The sequence below is a fragment of the Periophthalmus magnuspinnatus genome, chromosome 12, assembly GCF_009829125.3.
Source record: "Periophthalmus magnuspinnatus isolate fPerMag1 chromosome 12, fPerMag1.2.pri, whole genome shotgun sequence".
In the NCBI taxonomy this organism is placed as follows: domain Eukaryota; kingdom Metazoa; phylum Chordata; class Actinopteri; order Gobiiformes; family Gobiidae; genus Periophthalmus; species Periophthalmus magnuspinnatus.
The window spans coordinates 13,462,841-13,481,216 of NC_047137.1; the positions used below are offsets into that span (position 1 = coordinate 13,462,841).

Genomic DNA, 18,376 nt, shown 5'->3' on the forward strand with positions numbered 1-18,376 from the left:
ATGTGACTCTGAAGTGCTGTATGTTTGCAAGTTTTCTCCCTGACAAAACCCACAACATCGATGAAAGGTTCTGCACCAACAAATTTCAGGTACACTTTGGACTCGAGTGTTTCTCTGCACGGAGAGACACCTCTGTGGATACTGCTGGAGCAGAGGCACGTGAACAACATTTAAAGCATCATCAACGAAGGGAGATATAATATACGAAGGTTTGAACTTTGAGAGAGTTTAAACAAGAGAGAAATGTGAGAAAATGTTAATGCCTGTGTGAGAAAAGTGTATAAAGTGTGTGGTGAGGGGTTTTACAGACAAAAACATATAGAATAACTGTAAAAAATAAAGCTGATACTTCGGGGATTTCGCCTATTGCGGGTTATTTTTAGAACGTAACCCCCACGGTAAACGAGCAGAAAAAAGCAAACAGTCAGAAGTGCAAACCTTATCTCCCTTAAATCCTGTCAAACCCACGTCACCGGGACAGCCCTGCAGAGAGAACAAAGAACACATTTTAGTGAACAAATGTCACTAAACAACAAGCACGGCGGTGGAACTTTTACTTATATTTATAATGTGCTGTGGGAATAAATTGGCATAAGGCTTATTAGACACTACACTCCCCTGTGTCTGTGTGCACTGCTGTATGAGTGCGTACGTGTGAATGTCCTGTATAATTGTGTCCACTGACCGTTGAACAGTGGTGATCCATCTCCCTGTGGCACTGGGATAAAGATGAGTGATGCCAACGACCAAAGAGAGTTCATTTGAAATCCTTTTGTTTGCAAAGTTCACATTACCCAAACAATTCCCGCCTAACAATTTGCGCAACTATTTATTTTCCTGACCTATGTTATAATGTTGTTTCCTCATCAAAAACACACCCCGAGTTGTGTTTTTTGTTTCCTTCACACATGTTTAACACACAAATCCTGCATATTTAAGCTGAGAAACGGAAAAAAACCCACTCCACTCTGTTCCACAACTTGAATTTTGCGTAATATAGGACCTTTCGTAGCGATTTCTTATCATGTTTCAGGCCGATTTTGATTTATCTTCTTTATCTGTAAACCTTTACGTTCACCAGGATACTACGTGATGATGAAAACCAGCTGCGTTGTAACTCTTGCGTTGTCCCTGTGTCAGTAGACGTGACCATTCCGAGCTAATAGGCCCTAAACATCCTGCTTTCATCAGACACATAACACATAAGAGGTTGTAGCGCATAGGTGGGGCTCTCACTATGTCTTCCTGATGCTACAAGTGGCTTTAATCTTGCTAAAAGTGCTGAGTCGAGCTGCGGACTCTATAACAGCGCGAGCCAGACGGGACAGCAGGTTGTCTGGTCGGCCAGGCTATAACATGCGTTTTTAATAGCTCTGTCGTACATATCCCTTTTATCAAATGTGTTTCCACTTGAGAAGGTATAATAAGAAGCTGCATGTGAAGTTGCTTTTTGCGGTCTTTGGAAAAATATTTGAATTATCTCATAGCATGAATAGAATAGAATAAGAACAGCAAGAACCAAAACATAAAAACACTGAACATATCAATAATTAATAAAAAAGGTTAAACTCAGATATATGTCAGTGATGGGTCTAACCAGCAGAGGGCAGCAGAGTGTAGTTGTAATGTTAGATTTTTGTTTGCTTAAACCTTTTGGATGATGCGATTAGTGTTAGATTAGTGTAATAGACCTAATACTCAATACCGACTCCCATACCGCGATGATAGGAAAAAAAAGTAGTAGTAGTACTTTCTTTTGTATTACTCTGTGGCCTTATATCTGTGTAATCCCTCAGTCGTCCAGGTAGGTTCCATAGCAGTACATACTTGTTCCCCCTTCTCCCTTTATCTCGAAGAATCGTCGTGCCCGGAAGCATTGACGTCAGAATTATTGTACAAGTAGACGTAGATGTTATTTTTGTCAGTTCTTTACAGACACACGATTTAAAAGTTTAGTTAAAAATATAAAAGGTCAACGATCCAGGGCTTGACTGGTGGGACGCTTCAGCAAAGGTTCATTTTTGTCCTGTAAATGTGACTTTTTTAGTATCGATACCTGCTCACATGAGTATCCAGTAGTTCCGATACTAGTAGTTCTGACACTAGTTTTAGTTTCGATTAGTATTTGATTCTGCTAATCCATTTACTCGTACGTTCTGAAGTGTATGAGCAAAAGGATCAAGCAATGTCACAAAGCAACAACAGCAGATAATGATTACTCAAACATGCATGAATGAAAACAAAACTAAACAAACAGAAGAATGTTTCTGATTATGTAACAGCCCGGTGACATGTCCCGTCTGCTCTCATCTGTCTGATCAAAGTCATATAAAAGAAATATATGTCTGCATTTTACAGTAAAAGGTTTAGTGGGTAAAGAAGCAGGTTGACAGTGATATCAACTGACAACACTTTAATCATGGAACAACATCCAGTCTCGCTGCTATTTTAGAGGCATTTTCTTGTGACTTGTGAAGTTGTAAAGCTAACCTACGAGCAGAACAGCCTGTAATCATTAGAAATTACAGCCAAGAAGAACAAATGCAGACGTCTGGATGCAGGCCACTACAGAGATTGGAAAATGGGCTGTTAAATCTCACAAACTTAAGTTGTTTGAGATTCCTCTTGCAGGTGGCAGAAAGGGAACAAAATGGTTTAAAGGCGTGCAGGAGCAGATGCCACATGGAATGGTAGTAGTTTACGGGTTATAAAGGGGACAGAAAACACCGCCGGGCACTTTTGCATTTATAAAAACAATCTTTAGGTTCAAATATTGCAGTTTTGTTAAAGTGTAGCTGAAATCACAAAAGCAGCAAAGTTATTTTAGCCCCAAAACTGTGTCAGATATGCACAATATAGTACTTAAAGAATAGAGATAGAACATATGGCCCCGATATTTGCTCTTTTTTGAGTATTAGCTATCAGTCTTAAATCTCCAGCCGATATTTAGTTTAGGCTGAACCGCTTTTAGAATGTGCAAAAGCTTTAGTACAGAGAGGACAGTGCACAAAAAGTGTCTACATAGTAAAATAGGGTTGTTGACAAGTTTGTGGTAAATTCAAATGATATAATTTGGGGGAAATAATTTAAATCGGTCCTACATATCGGCCCAAATATGTCGGCAGAGTTTATCAGCCAGCTGTTTCTGCGCATTCTAAACTAACAAAGTATCAGCCATGAAGAAAACAAATATATATTCTTGTAGCTTTTATTCTCTTTTAAACTTGTAAAATAAAAAATAATAATTATAAACTACACCTCTGTTTCAAAAGAGGCATTTAAGCTCCCCCCGCTGTCAGCAACGGAGAACACGGACAAATGAAGCACTGAGGAAACATGAATGCTACGCTAAAAGAGCCATGTGCTGGTTGCAGAAACAGAATTTGACCAAGAACAAGTCCGATGAGGCTCATGGGTTTAAAAACTGCACAGGAGAAGTCTGGAGTTTTATCTATGATGCAACAAAACTGACTAAATGGGAATGGAGAATTTTTGCGAGCTCAGAGAAAATGACTTTGGATTAATGGATTAAAAGGGGGTATTTTACTTATATTAAATAATAACACATAACATATTTAGTTCACCGTGTTACCTTTTATTATTTTCAAAACGCTATATTCATCGGAGACTCCCTTCTTGTTGTTTTCTGCAAAGTAACTACTACACATCGCATCAGGTTTGTGAAGTTGTGCGCAGTTTTATATCATCCTTTTGTACATTTATGGGAAGCTGTCGTGCGGGAGAATAGTTGACTTGTAGCTAACCGTGAGGAGGGTCCCAGTATGGCCCAGGAGAGATTGCTAGATTATTCAAACACGCATCAACCACATCCAAAAACCTCTCCAGACATGTTTTTGATGAGGGAACATGGTAGGCAGAACGCTCCAAAACATCCAAAACGCACTGGATGAAGCAAAAATACGAGTCTAGGTATGTTTTTTGAGGTATAACATGACCACAGAAGTCAATTTTGCATAATATTGTTCTTTAAATGTTGAGAACCGGTCCCGTATAGACTTAGAAACACAACATAACACGTCAAAAGTGGAGTCAAGTTGCTTTGGAAGAGTATATATTCCAAATCATCATACTCACTTGAGGTCCGGGGGGTCCCATGTGTCCTTTAGATCCTCTCTGAAGTCTGTACCATTTCCCGTCGGATCCCAGGACTAGGTCTCCCTCTTTGGACACTGCGCTGATCACCCGAGGCTGCTCCTGCACCACGTGTCCTCTGGTCTGGTCCAAGTGTGAGCTGGTAGGTTTGAGCTCCTCCGCTTTAATGGAGGATTTTGGAGTAACAGAGGGTTTCTTTGGGGCTAGTCCCGAGTCTAGATCAATGATATCGTCTGAAGGTTTCCCAGGATACAACGGAATAGTCCTACCACCAGCGTCTGTCTTCTTATCTGTGGTAATGTTCTCCTCCAGGTCCTTGGACACGTCGGGCTTTCCCTTTTGGTGGTTCTTCTGACCGTTCCTTGGAGGTTTCCAGTTGGGGTGTACGAAGAAGGGGTCCATGAGGTCGGTGTCTTCTTCCACCACAAACATGTCCACTCGGGTGATGGTTCCTTTGCGGTCTGGTCCTGATGGCACCGTCCCATCCCCACGTGCAGCTCCGGGTCGTGGGAAGAAACTCTGGAAAGACACAAGTTACATTTTACAAGTTACAGTTTCTGGATTGAGATTCATTAAAGGTCCTATATTACACAAAACTGACTCTTGTGAGATTTAAGCCATGTTTGAATGCTCCGTTCCACATTGTGATGTCATAAGGTGGTAGTTTTCAAGTTAACAGCAACTTTTTACCTGGTGTTCAATAGAAACTGGCAATTCCAGGCCTGAAATTATTCAAATGAATCTAATAATAATAATAATACATTTTATTTATAATGCACTCTTCATTAAACAGAATCTCAGAGTGCTTCAATAAAAAGAACTTTAAAATACTAATGGCTAAACGCTAAAAACATCAGCAGTAAGCTTTTGTAAATAAAAAGGTCTTTAAATTAGCTTTAAAAAAGAAAGTCCAAGCTCTGTGTGGCTCTCAGCTGGGCAGGGAGGCAAGTCCAGAGTCGTGGTGCAGCTGAAGAGAAGGCTCGGCCCCTCGTTGTACGGAGCCTGGTGGGAGGGACCTGGAGGAGCCACCTGAAGATCTGAGGGTGCGGTTTGAGGATCGTGCAGTGATCTGGTCTTGCAAATACAGTGGCGCCTGACCAGTGATGCATTTATGAGTCAGCAGAAGGATTTTGTACTCGATCCAGGACAAAACAGCCACGGCCAGTGCAGTGATTTAAGAATGGGAGTGATATGTTCAAATGTTCTGACCTCCTTAGGATTCTGGCGGCGCTGTTTTGAATGTATCGCAGTTTTTGAATGTTCTTGGTAGGAATCCTAACAAAAAGTCCATTGCAGTAATCCAACCTTAAGGAGATAGAGGCGTGGACAAGTTTCTTTGCGTCTGGGAGGTTTAGAAGGGGGCGGAGTCTAGTGAAGACGAAGCACTTCCTGTAGTATCACATGACATCGCAAGGTGGAACAGAGTGTTTTCTGTTTGAGCGAAGAATTCCGCCTAAATATGCAGGGTTTATGTGTTTAACGTGTGTGAATGGGAAAAAAAAAAAACACAACTCCAGGTATGTTTTTGATGAGGAAGCAACTTTATAACATAAACTTTAATATTTACTAAAGCAGTGAATCTTTTGTGAATATTCCAACACCAAACTGTTACTATTTGGAAACACAAAATTACGTATACACAGTTTATGATGTAATGATTTTCTATGGAACAAGACCGGATAAAAGATTTTAATGAAACACTTAAAGAAGCCTGGACTGTATCAGTGTCAGGGCAGGATAAAAGAGCACGTAGAGAAACACATGCGTTTGCTCAAAGGAAAATCGCGTCCTTTGTTCTAAAAAAAGGGGATCACAATGCAAACAATATATTGAAACGTTTATTCAAAGTAACTTGAAGTGACATGATGAATCAATCAGCAGCGAAAAACATATATAAATAAATAAACCACTGCATAATGTACTATACTTGGTTTCATATGAGCAGTTTGTAAATCCTGTATAGTAAAAGTGACTGTGCTCTGTTAAAAAGTGGAGAGTTTTAACAATGTCCAGATTTGATGGGTGAACCAAAAGTGTCCAGAGGAAGCCCATCAAGAAAGGCCAGGGCGACGTGGGAGTCAAACCCGAAACCTTCTTGCTGTGCTGTTTAATCTTAATGTAAAAAGTATCAATTTGTTTACTCAGCAAGACTCCTCAAACTGTTAAAACAATGAACATAAGTAAATAAACTAAGTCAGAGTGGTTCCTGTGTGAAAGCCTAAATGTGAAAACGACAAACCCAGTAGAGCACGTGTCAAACTCAAGGCCCGGGGGCTAAATGCGGCCCGCCATGTCATTTTATTTGGCCCGCGACAATGTAAATTTAAATGTTTGACTGTCTTAAAATGTCAGTTTATCAGGAGTTACGCAGTTACACAGACATATTTGTTTATATCTTTGCAAATTTGAGACGAACCATTTCGCTGATATGGCCCTCGGTGAAATTGAGTTTGACGCCCCTGCAGTAGAACATACGCTGATGTCGACACAAAATATTACAACTCCTCGTGTCCTGCCCAGTGTTTACAGAACACGTAGAGATGTTGCAATGTTTCAGATGCGATGATTGTTCCTCCTCACTGTAAAATCCCGCTGTTACAAAACAATGAAACAATAAAAAGTCTGTTTTGGTTATGTTTTTGATTAGACATATGCAGACTTGATGTTGGACAGAAAGACGAGTAAACTAAATGCATGATTGGTAAGGTTTTTAAGATGAAAGTACTTCCTGTCCTAACGAGGGGCAGAATGATAGAAGTGTCTGTTTCAGGGGCAGTACAGTGTTTTCCATTAATAGAGGAGACTACGTTGACTCCCCATAGTCAAATTTTTACCCCCATAGTCTAATTTTTAGCCCCATATTCTAAAACATGATGAACAAAAATGACAAATGATACTGTAGCATTGCCGCAGAGATAACTGTATTCAACTTTAAACTTATTCAAGAACTGTTTTTTTTTTCATTCGTAGAAGCAATAAGTGACATTTATCCTCAAATACGGCCTGATTGTGCTGCCAGAGTCTCAGTATAAACCTGTAGGAAACATCTGCAGTGTGTGTCTATGTGAATCCTCAATAACCAGGTCAATAAAACGACTTGGAGGGTATCACAATTGTTACAGCCCTTTCCAAATTATCCCTTGAGCCAACTTTCAGTCACTGTAGGGAGTAAATCCTGGAGATCGTGCCAAAGTCCTAGTTACGAGAGGTGAGATAAGTGTAACATATACAGTGCTGTCCATCAGTAAATCAATGCGAGCTTGTAAAATGTGGAAATATTAATAGTGAGGTTTGTGTTTATATAAGACATGCTTCTGAGACAAATCGTTTATGCCTGTTGTGTTTGGAGGCTTCAGGGCAGACTCTGGCTCCACGCGCTGAGGCTTGAACTCGTCTAATCCATCATTTTGTCACACCTTTCACGATTGTGTTATAGTGTCATTATACACAGCTGCAGCGGCGATAATAAACGGTGTCTTAACCTAAAACATGGCACTGGGCAAGTTCATCAAAACAGAAATTAAAAGACGAAAACTATTGTGAAAATGGCTGACGGTGGCTGTTTATGTTTCCATGCACAACAAAAATGAACTGATTTATTGTGCTGTCAGATTATTCAAATGTCACGCAAACTGTTCCATCTGATGTGAGTAATCTGATTTCTCCATCTGGTCACACATGTGTAGGTTTCGAGAAGGACAGTTACGTAAAAAAAGGACAAACTAAGGTAGAAAAAGCAAAAATGAAAGAGAAAATGTTGAAATTATGAGTGATTTTAAATGTACTTTTGATGATCAGATTACTTTGTGTGCAGAACGGATTGTTGGTTTATCAGATTTTTACTGGAGCAGCTGGAGGAAGTGTCTGGGGAGGGGGAAGTCTGGGAGTCCCCGCTTAGACCGCTGCCCCCGTGATAGGCGTAGATGGGACGGTTGATTCCTACTGGCCAGTTAACGTGCAGATAACAGGTGAGAGTTATTTTTCACTAAAACATTGTTAAAATAATTATATGTATTTATTATTTATTTATTAAATTAAGATATTACTAAAACATTGATTGCCTATTTATTTTAATTTTTTTTTTTTATACTTTTTTTTTTATTTTTTTTATTGAAATTTATCATTTTACTTCCTGGTTAGACGGACAGCAGATATGACATAAATAGAGAGAATTCCAACTGTTACCTAGCAACCATAATGTCAACAAAGGACAAAATCTGTCAAAATTACATAACAGTTAGACAACAATAGATGATAACTTTATTTTGTTATATTAAATAAAAAAAAATGTCAGAAAAACGTGTTCCTTGTTCTAGTGACGTGTGGATTGTGAAGGAGTCGGCTCTTTTGAACGATTCCTTAACGTGAACAGGTGGAAACGACCCAAACTTTTATGCATTTTTACACAGATTAACACTGAATCAACGCAAGAATCAGCACGGAAGCAGATTGAGCAACACGAGTGAGAGCTTTGTGCACAAAAAAAAACACATTTGGCATCGTAATAGCAGTTATGTTTGTTATTATTATTATTGTAGTGCAAAGTTTTATTTAGATTATTCATAGATTCCAAAGGCTAAACACTCTCCGACTCTCAGTTTGAACCATTTTAAGCACATCTGAGTCTTGGTCGTTTTTCTCTGTGATTAATTTGTAGATAAATGAGTTCTGACTTTGGCTTCTGTCGTATAAAGAAATAGTAAAAGAGCCAGTGGGATTGAAAAGATTCAGATTCCATAAAAGAGCCGAAAGTCCAATCACTACCTTGCTTGTAAATTCTTCCATATTTCCTGTATTTTTGCATTTTTTCCTCAACTTTTTGTCCGCAAACTGTCACTTAACTGATGTAAAACGATGATAAATATTTAGCACAGGTACTATCCCAACAAACCAAGTCAGAATTAGAAAAATACGATGTCTGTAGGAACATTTAAAGTGCATACGACAGGCGGAGTACACATGAGGTGAACCCTACAGTGAATGAAGTGACGTGAAATTGAGTCTAAAGAAAAAATCCTGTCTGCTTATCATTATGGGGGAAGTTAAAAGAACCACTCGATACACATTTAGTCCAATACGGCCCACCCCGTATGACCGTAGTGGAGTTCGAGTGGGGCTTGTGTGATCAGCTCACTGTGTCATGTGACTGGGTCCGAGCCAGTGGCATTACCCGGGTCAAGGTCGAGGATTTGAGACCACCCATGTTCTAAACGCCACTGTTGCTTTAGATCAGAGCAGCCAATCACAAACAGGAGATCGCGCAGAGGGTACAAATAACTCCAGAGCTTTTCAAACAACACGTTATCCCCCCGTGTTTTTGGTCATAAACGATATAGGATCCATCAGAACCAGTTTCCCACAAACCGAAAGATGACGTAGTAACAGAAGTGGAAATGTGTCGATGTAAAAATCTAAATCAAGACCAAAGCGGGTTAAATTCTGAGCACAACCAGGTGAATCTCAGGACAAAAGCGGACTAAACCAAGACTAAACCAAGACTAAACTGATACTAAACTGATACTAAACCAGGACCAAACCACGACAAAACCAGGACTAAACTCGCCTGAATTAGGACTAAACCAAGACTAAACTCGACTGAACCAGGACCGAGCCATGACAAAACCAGGACTAAACCTGGGCTAAACCAAGACTAAACCAAGACTGAACCAAGACTAAACCAGGACAAAACCATGACACCACCAGAACTAAACCCGGACTAAATTAAGACGAAAACAGTACTAAACCAGGACTAAACCCGGGGTAAACCAAGACTGAACCAAGACTAAACCAGGACTAAACCAGGACAAAACCATGACACCACAAGGACTAAACCCAGGCTAAATTAAGACTAAACTAGTACTAAACCCGGGCTAAACCAAGACTAAACCAACACTAAACCAACACTAAACCATGACACCACCAGGACTAAACCCAGACTAAATTAAGACGAAACTAGTACTAAACCAGGACTAAACCTGAGCTAAACCAAGACTAAACCAGGACTAAACCCAGGCTAAATTAAGACGAAACTAGTACTAAACCAGGACTAAACCCGAGCTAAACCAAGACTAAACCAGGACTAAACCCAGGCTAAACCAAGACTAAACCAAGACTAAACCAGGACTAAACCCAGGCTAAACCAAGACTAAACCAAGACTAAACCAAGACCAAACCAGGATTGAACAAGACTAAACCAGGACTAAGTTAAGATGAAACTAGTACTAAACCAGGAGTAATCCTGGGCTAAACCAAGACTAAATCAGGATTGAAAAAGAAGAAACAAGAAGATTTAACCAGGACCAAATCAGGACCAAATCAGGACTTAAACCAAGACTAAACCAGGACTAAACTAGGACTAAAGCAAGACTAAACCAGGACTAAACCAGGACCAGACCAAGATCAAACCAAAACTAAACCAGGACTCAAAAATGTCTAAAACAAGTCCAAATTGGGAAAAACTGGGCTCACACCATGACTAAATCAGGATTACATCAGGACCAATGTCAGAACGTTAACTTGTCAATAACTAAACCAGGTCCCCATCACATCCTCACAAGCAGTGGTCAGTACCTTGTCTTTGTGCCTCCTCTGACCCCTGGCGTGTGTCCCGTGCAGCTCCAGCAGGACACAGCCCACCAGCGCGTACCATCCCACCTGAGAGAGCATGACCACGGGCCGGAGGACAGAAGATCTGAGGCAGGCAGCTTTAGCCTCTCGTACCCACAGTCGAGCGCTGTCAGGAGGCCACACCCACCCTGCTCCCAGCCCCGCGCTCTCACATACATCCAGAGAAAACAATGCTCTAATCTGCCATAAGAGCAGCTTTGAAACCCGACACAGGGGCCTGAGGCTGGGCGGGCTGGGAAGGAGTTAAAGCGTGAGTAAAATCTAACAACTGTGCCAATGTGTCAGGCAGGTGCATGTGCAATCAGGACTTTTACAGGGCTTTGAAACTCTTTTATTCTAGGTGATTATTACCTGCAATTGTTGTGCATTAAAGAGATTCAAAGGTCTATGCCTGAAAAGAGACATTACGTATAGTCAAATATGCTCGGTGTAATAATCATCTTGTTTGTTGAGGTCGTCTCAGATGTAAACGCTGGGTTCTGCTCTCTACATAAGCAACTGAAAGCCAGTAATGCACATGCTTGTTTTTCAACTGCAAACATGTTCCCAGGACTCCTTTGATCATTTCAGCTCTCATTCTGTACGTTTCTCACTGCCACTGTGCAAATGACGAGGACGGTGGCTGCACTCTCACGCCTTTATGTGCCGAGTTCGCATGGTCACCCTCTTTCCTCGAGGCGCACTGGTTTTCCCCATCAACCCAAAACATGAACAAAAGGTAATCCTCCAGCGAAAACAGTCCTGAACAAGGCTAGCTCAACATCATGAAGAGGGGTAACTTGACTAAACGGCTTTGAGAGATGGGTCAAATGCAAAGGACAAAGTTCCCAGGGAGGAGTATTAAGCACTGTAAACTTGTCATACCAATACAAAGATGTAAAAATCATGCTTAAAAAGACTAAATGCCATTAAAAGACAACAACTGTTATGCAAACTCTTTAGTAAATAAAATGAGCTAGATAAAGAATAAATAAAGCAAGACTAAACCAGGACCAGACCAAGATCAAACCAAAACTAAACCAGGACTCAAAAATGTCTAAAACAAGTCCAAATCGGGAAAAACTGGGCTCATACCATGACTAAATCAGGATTACATCAGGACCGACTTTATCTATTCTTTAGTAAATAAAATGAGCAGAAAATGAGCTGAAAGTACAATGCAGCAGGCTTTTGGCTTTGCACTTAAACCTCAAAACCACAGGCGAGAGAACTGAGTCAGTCGCTGCTGCCAACAAAGACAAGGAATCCCCACCATTTCACACATGAGAAAAATCAAAGTTTAAAAAAGAGAGATTAAAACCAGAAAAGCGCCATAACGACCACTGAGGGGAATGTCAATGGGTTATGCACAGACGGTCTGAGGATGAGTTGATTTATATGGTGCAAAGGGGAGGCCTCCTGTAAACCGAGCAGAGACATTACAACACATTTCAGTGGGACAGATGAAGGAGGCTGAGACGTGTTCAGGGAAAGGGAAGAGAAGTGCACATGTGCCAGTAACTCAGATGATTATTTTGTTTAAAAAGGTCATCGATTTCACCGCCGCTTTCCACTCATGGTGCGTGCACTTAGATTCATGACAGTGAAGTCAAGATGGAGCTTGAATGATGCAAAGTAAAAGCAGGTACAAAAGGTAAACACTGAAAAATCAATATTTACGGACGTCTATTAGGGCCACATGGAAGAAACAAAATCCAGGCTCAGCGAATGTAAATAAATCTATTATTGTGATTACAGAGGTCACAATATAACAACATAATAATAGTATATGTAATTCAAATTCACTTTTTCTACATCCACAGGTAACTCAGAGTACGCTCTTGATCAGATTGGTGAAGTTCACACTGGGACCCCTTCATCTGCTCTACAGCTGTGGCTCAGAGCTCTGGCCCTGGCCTGTTAGCCCCAGGGAGTGCTGAGGTTGACCCCAACTGTTCCAGGACGACTTCTGGGTCACTCCACAGGGAAAACAGGAACTACTGTATAGCCAATTGATTCAACAGTGGATAGGAAAACTTCGACTTTGAGCTTTAGCCGAGTAGGACCCCTTGGCCGACATGGGCACTTGGAGACATAATGGATATCAGCATAAATCTCACCAATATGAACCAATATTCCATGTGACTATCGTGGCTGTATCCATGTCACTAAACCTGTACTGGTATGTAAATGAGCTGTGAATAGCAGTGTGAATGGTCAACATTTATTTATATTTATATTTTGCTGCTATATTTAGGCTAAATACTTAGGCTAACCGGTTGTTTACTGACTTTTTTTAGTGGATAGAAAAGAGTGCAATACAAAAATACCATTAGACCTACCTATTGTCTTTAAAATTGACTGTAAAGAGGCAAAATAATGGTAAATGCAGCCTAACTAACGCAATTTACAATCTAATAGAGCCAAATCTAAGTTTTGGCATCAGTTGGAGATTTACCATTTGATTAAACACTAAATATATCGGCTGTTATATCGGCAATCAGCTCCTCCAAAGCCCCGTTGATCAGCATCGTCTTAGCCCCAAACAATCCATATTCAGCTGTTGCCGTCCTCCTTGTTGTGTTGACTTCTTTGCGTTTATGCTTCAGAACTTTGTAACCCGACAGAGGAGGCTAAAAGAGGCTGAGATGTTGAAGTAGAGCAGTGTGACAGCGTAGCATTAGCCACATCTATTTACATGTGATTTACGCGGAGCCTGCACTAAATCACAACCAGCAGAAAAGAAAAGTATGAGTCTCCTTCATTTACACACATTACTCAAAGGGGAACATTCCACAGCTCGGCTTTAAGTGTCCGTGTTGATGTTTGAGTTTAAGTAAAGTGGGTCTGACATGCTAACTTACAACTTTTTAATGTGATATAGTTAGCTACGACATTTTTTTCTCATCGTTTTTCTCAGGTTATGAATAAGGCTTAAAAAAAAACAACGATACAGTATTATGACGGTTTTTATGGTGCATTCATGGATCTATTAAATATCTGGATACGGTATTACCAGCTTAAACTCGTCATGGGTTGGACTACCGATATTGATATTTTCCATAGACCTCCATGTAAACACAAACTGCTCATGTTCTGCTGACAAGACGCAGACGTACAGCTTTAAAAAAAGGTTCAATTTTGTGTTGATTTTTGCCTTATTTTTAGATGATAAACTTCTTCTCAGTTCAGTTTCTTCTTCGATTTGCTCTAGCCGGCTCTAACGCTGATTGGTCGCGCGTTCGGACGGCGAGGCTAAACTGGCACCACTGAGCTCGACCCATTGACGCAAACTGGCCGCCATTTTTGAAGATCAGCGGAGCGATATTCAGGTGTTTTGGTTCCTTCTCCAGTTTGAGTCATCTAGTGTCCTGTTCAAAATAGTTACTTAATCCATACGACCTCACAAATATCTGATTGTTTCACTGCTTAAATCTCTCTCATTGCAAAGTAAATCTCGTTAATAAGCAGATTTGAAGCTAGTAGCTAATGTATCAGCCCAATTTAAACAATGTCACTTCCCCTCTGCACAGAAGCGACTTTAACTTTCAATGAATATTCTTATTTTAAATGAGAAAATGTGTTAAAATCAGAGTGTCCAAAAGCGTAAATTCATAAATAGCAGGTCTAGTCCCTCTTCTTAATGCTAAATTGCGTTTGGATAAGCAGAACTCGAATGGTTTGACCCGACCTTCACCTCTGACACTCACAGTGGTCAAAGAGTGGCTAAACTCTCCACAGAAAACCAGGTGAACAGAGATAAGTACAAAGCTGCAGAGTCACACAGGAGAAATATTGAGGGGGAATGTACAACAGTGATATTATCGGGGGATTAGCTGCACTGTGACACATTGATATATAGCCCAGAGCTCTTAGAGGCTACTAAAGACACTTCATAATGACTTTTACATACTTTAGGTACTACAATCAATCATAATAACAACGTACATGTAGCCAGCTGTACTACATGCATGTTTGTAGGCCTATGTATGCAGGATCAGGTATGTCAAGGTGAATTGCTTTAAAAGAACAAGTAAATCAAAATAAAAAAATAAAAAACTGTAAGCGTTAATCACTTTTTACATCAGACATGAGGATTACCAATTTTACTAACTCTAAAATGTCTTTAAATGTCTTTTTTTTTTAACCAAATGTAATATATTTTGTCTTATAGTACATATCGCTTATCCAGAGATGCTCATGTCATGTCAAGTCCATCCAGATGAGAGAAAGAGAACGAAGTTTAGCCAGTTTTGAAGTACAGGCCTCAGTTTCTAAGCTCCATGGGGAAACAAACTGAACATATTTTCTCTTACAAATCCATCGTTTTCTCCTTTCAAGGCCCCCAAGGTTAAAACACAAAAACGTTTTCAATCAATCTACTCTGTTTAAGGGTCACGTGTGAGTCAATGCAGTGTTTCCACCAGGAGAGACGTAAATGAGTAAAATGCACACAGTTTACTTCAGTGAGCCCCGTGTCACTTATACCCTCATCAACCAAGTCCACACTTCTTCAATACTTTATATAGACGTAAATAAAACTCTTCAGTCGTTTTGTCGGACAGGAGAGCTTGTTTGCTGCTTTACACGTTTGACCTTCCTCAGAAGCGTCGCGTGACTGTGTGTGTATAAATGGACATAGATAACCTGCTAGCCACCACGTTTCAAATAGGAACTGAACTTGGGTGCATTTCTGGCTCCATCGACTCATTAATTTGGTCTTAAAATGTTTGTATTGACCCGTTCTACATGATCCTGGTGTTTTTATTTCACTATTGTGTCTGTAAATCAAGATATGAACATTAACAACAGACAAATCAAGTCACAGTTCTGCTTGTTTTCTGCCCGTTTTGTTTATCCCCAGTCCAGCTTTGTTTCCCAGCCTGTTCCAGTCCTTTGTTTGCTGCCTCCCTGTTTTCCCCGCACCTGAAGTTCATGGCTAATCAGGGGTGTAGCCTTTATGTTCTCCCTGTGTTGAGGGAGATGAGACTTTCCCAGCAAGTGGAACGAAGAAATATTTGCAAATGATCATCACAAAATGTTCATGAAAAGGAAAATTGTTGGCGTGGAAGGACGTCAACATTTTGACACCAAACACGGAGCTAAGTATGCAAAAGTCAGTCTGCAAGAAAAACAACAAATTGTCCAATAATTAAAAGTCTGTAAAAGGCTGTTTTTAAATCAGTGCTGAAGGTCTGTGAGCAGGTGTGTCCCGACCAGATACACTTTTAAAAATGTCAGTTTATCACAGAAACCGTTATTCAACAAGTAAAAAGTAATTACATTTATTTTACAAGACATTCGGTTACATTTTGTGATATTTACACTGCCGCACAGTCACATCTAGCCCTCGATGGCAGCCATTTTACCGATGTGGCCCTCGGTGAAAATGAGTTTGTCGCCCCTGGTCTATGGTCTTGCTGCTCACATAATTTTGCCGAAAAAGTTGTGGAAGCTTACGCCCCAACACAACCAGAACACAAATGAGACCTAATATATGAGATACAATGTCTATCATGCAGCAAAACATATGTAGAGGAAACAGGAAGACCATTTCAAACACGCAAAAAAGAACTTCAAAAAGAGAGTGGAAAGAAACGGCAACAAACAAACAAGAGAACCAGCAGAGCGAGACAATCTGAAATCAGCCGAATACGACCACTGCAACAGACAAAACCACATCACGGACTGGAACAATGCCAGGGTCATCCGAGCGGAATGCAACAAACACCACGGCAGGAGCAGAGAGGCCGACGGGATCTGCAAACAAGGTCCAAGGAGCATAAACTGTGACGAGGGAGCAGCTTATCAAACACACGGGTGCAGTCCTGGAGGTGACACAAAGGAGGAGGCATAAACTCTCCTGTCTGACAAAAATAATCGCTAATAAAATTCTGCCAAGTGAACGTTAAACACTGTAAATCTGAGGTAATTATAGATGTGGTTTTAAATGATACATGTTTATACAAAATGAAATACGTTCCACATTTGAGAGACGTGCGTCGTAAATAAGTACCTTTGATTAGATTGAAAAATGTGAGTAAAATACAATCTGCTGAGCGTCAAATCCCAGACCTTCTTGCATTTGCGCTGTCTGCCCAGGCTACCCCTCAGGTTACCTTTTCTGGTGTGCCCTGAGTGGCACTTGGCCCTGTGCCCGGTGCTCAGATGAAACTGTATGATCTCAGAGCCGTGTCAGCGTTGTGATGAATGGGGCTGCTCAGACTGGTGTGTGCCGGGGCTTGCAGCAGGAGCCATTGTTTGACAGCTTTTATGAAGAGCCTCTCCGCAGAGCTGCTCGGACATGGAACAGGGAGCGCCACACAAACGCCTCGACCTGACTCAGGGTTTCACTGTGACAGGTGCAGTTCAAACAAATGCAGAGACCTGAAGGCACCGGGGGTAAGAATAAGGCTCTAGTATAGACGAGGTATTAAAGGCACCGGGGGTAAAAGTAAGACTAAGGCTATTGGCACTGAAAAAGCTGGATCCTGGAAATACTTTTTTACTCTCCTCTGATGAGAAGTTAACAGTTAAGTCTTACATAGTTCTAGAGGGAGACATGTTTCCTGACTTCTTATATAAAAGCTCCGGTGGATAACAGAGGGCAGATCCATTACAGACGTGAAAACCATCGACAGACGCACAGGTCCTCGTTGTGGTCGTGTGATTAAGTGTTTAGCCGGGGTCCTGACCTCACCAGTGTCTTACATCTCTGTCCATCTGATGAACCTGAGCTCGTGTCTCTGAGGGAGCACCTCTCAGACAGCCTCTGCACCAGCCCTCAGGAAACACCACAGTCACTAATGTGTGCTTCAAAGAGCTCACCTGACATCGCTCCACAGCCTCAGACCCGCTGCTCGCTCTGTCAGGGCCTAATGCAAACCAGACCACCGCCGACAAACCCAGGGCCACTCATTCACTTTCACTGTGTGCTCAATGTGACACTCTCCAGGTATATTTCTTTTTTATGTCTCCATTTGTCAAGCCAAGTCCATCAAAAGAACATCAGTGAGTTCAAGAGGTTCAAAGTGGCACTTCCACCAAATAATTCAACGTCGGCTATTTTCTTGTAACATGTTGGTGCAGAAAAGAAGGAGCCAAGTGCAGTGACGTGCCATCATGTTCCCATCTTAATCTACATAAAAACAGTTAACCAACGCTCGAGACTAATGCCATCTCGTCATCGTGGGACATGTCTCAATCAAATAAATAAAATCATTTTCTACCGTCCCATGTTACTGAACAGACAGGATACGCCATGAATATAAACATGTCACAGTCTTATCATCCAGGTGTTGAAAGACACAAGGAATCAGCACATTTCTCTTTGCTATTATCATCATTTTAAAGAGCTTTAAACCTGGCACAGAGCAAATATCACTATAGTGCAGCGTTAATGAAAGCCACACTCTCCAGGACACACAGGGCCTGTTCTCTACACTACAGCTGTTCACTCTGCACATCGGTGGCTCATGGGAATATTTATTTATCCCAGAGTTATCGGGTTTTTTCTTTCGTTCACTTTTTATCTTTCTCAGTAAAAGAGACACACGACACATGATACGACAGCACAAGTTGCAGAGCTCCGATCGCTTCTTTCACTTTTTTCTGAGTCCTCTGCAGACTTACTGATCTGAAAAGCAGATTTCATGCA

The 18,376-nt window shown here is 41.0% G+C and overlaps 1 protein-coding gene across 1 annotated transcript in view; it reads right to left on the bottom strand.

Moving 5' to 3' along the window:
* Window positions 1–10,759, bottom strand: part of si:ch211-196i2.1 (collagen alpha-1(I) chain) — a 49,692-nt gene extending 38,933 nt beyond the window's left edge. The window contains exons 1-3 of the mRNA XM_055225581.1: window positions 10,684–10,759; window positions 4,096–4,632; window positions 439–483 (exon numbers count right to left, since the gene is read on the bottom strand). Coding sequence (XP_055081556.1) covers window positions 439–483; window positions 4,096–4,545 — 495 coding nt within the window. The 5' untranslated portion in view covers window positions 4,546–4,632; window positions 10,684–10,759. The remainder of the gene's footprint in view (window positions 1–438; window positions 484–4,095; window positions 4,633–10,683) is intronic.
* Between the last annotated feature and the right edge of the window lie 7,617 nt (window positions 10,760–18,376).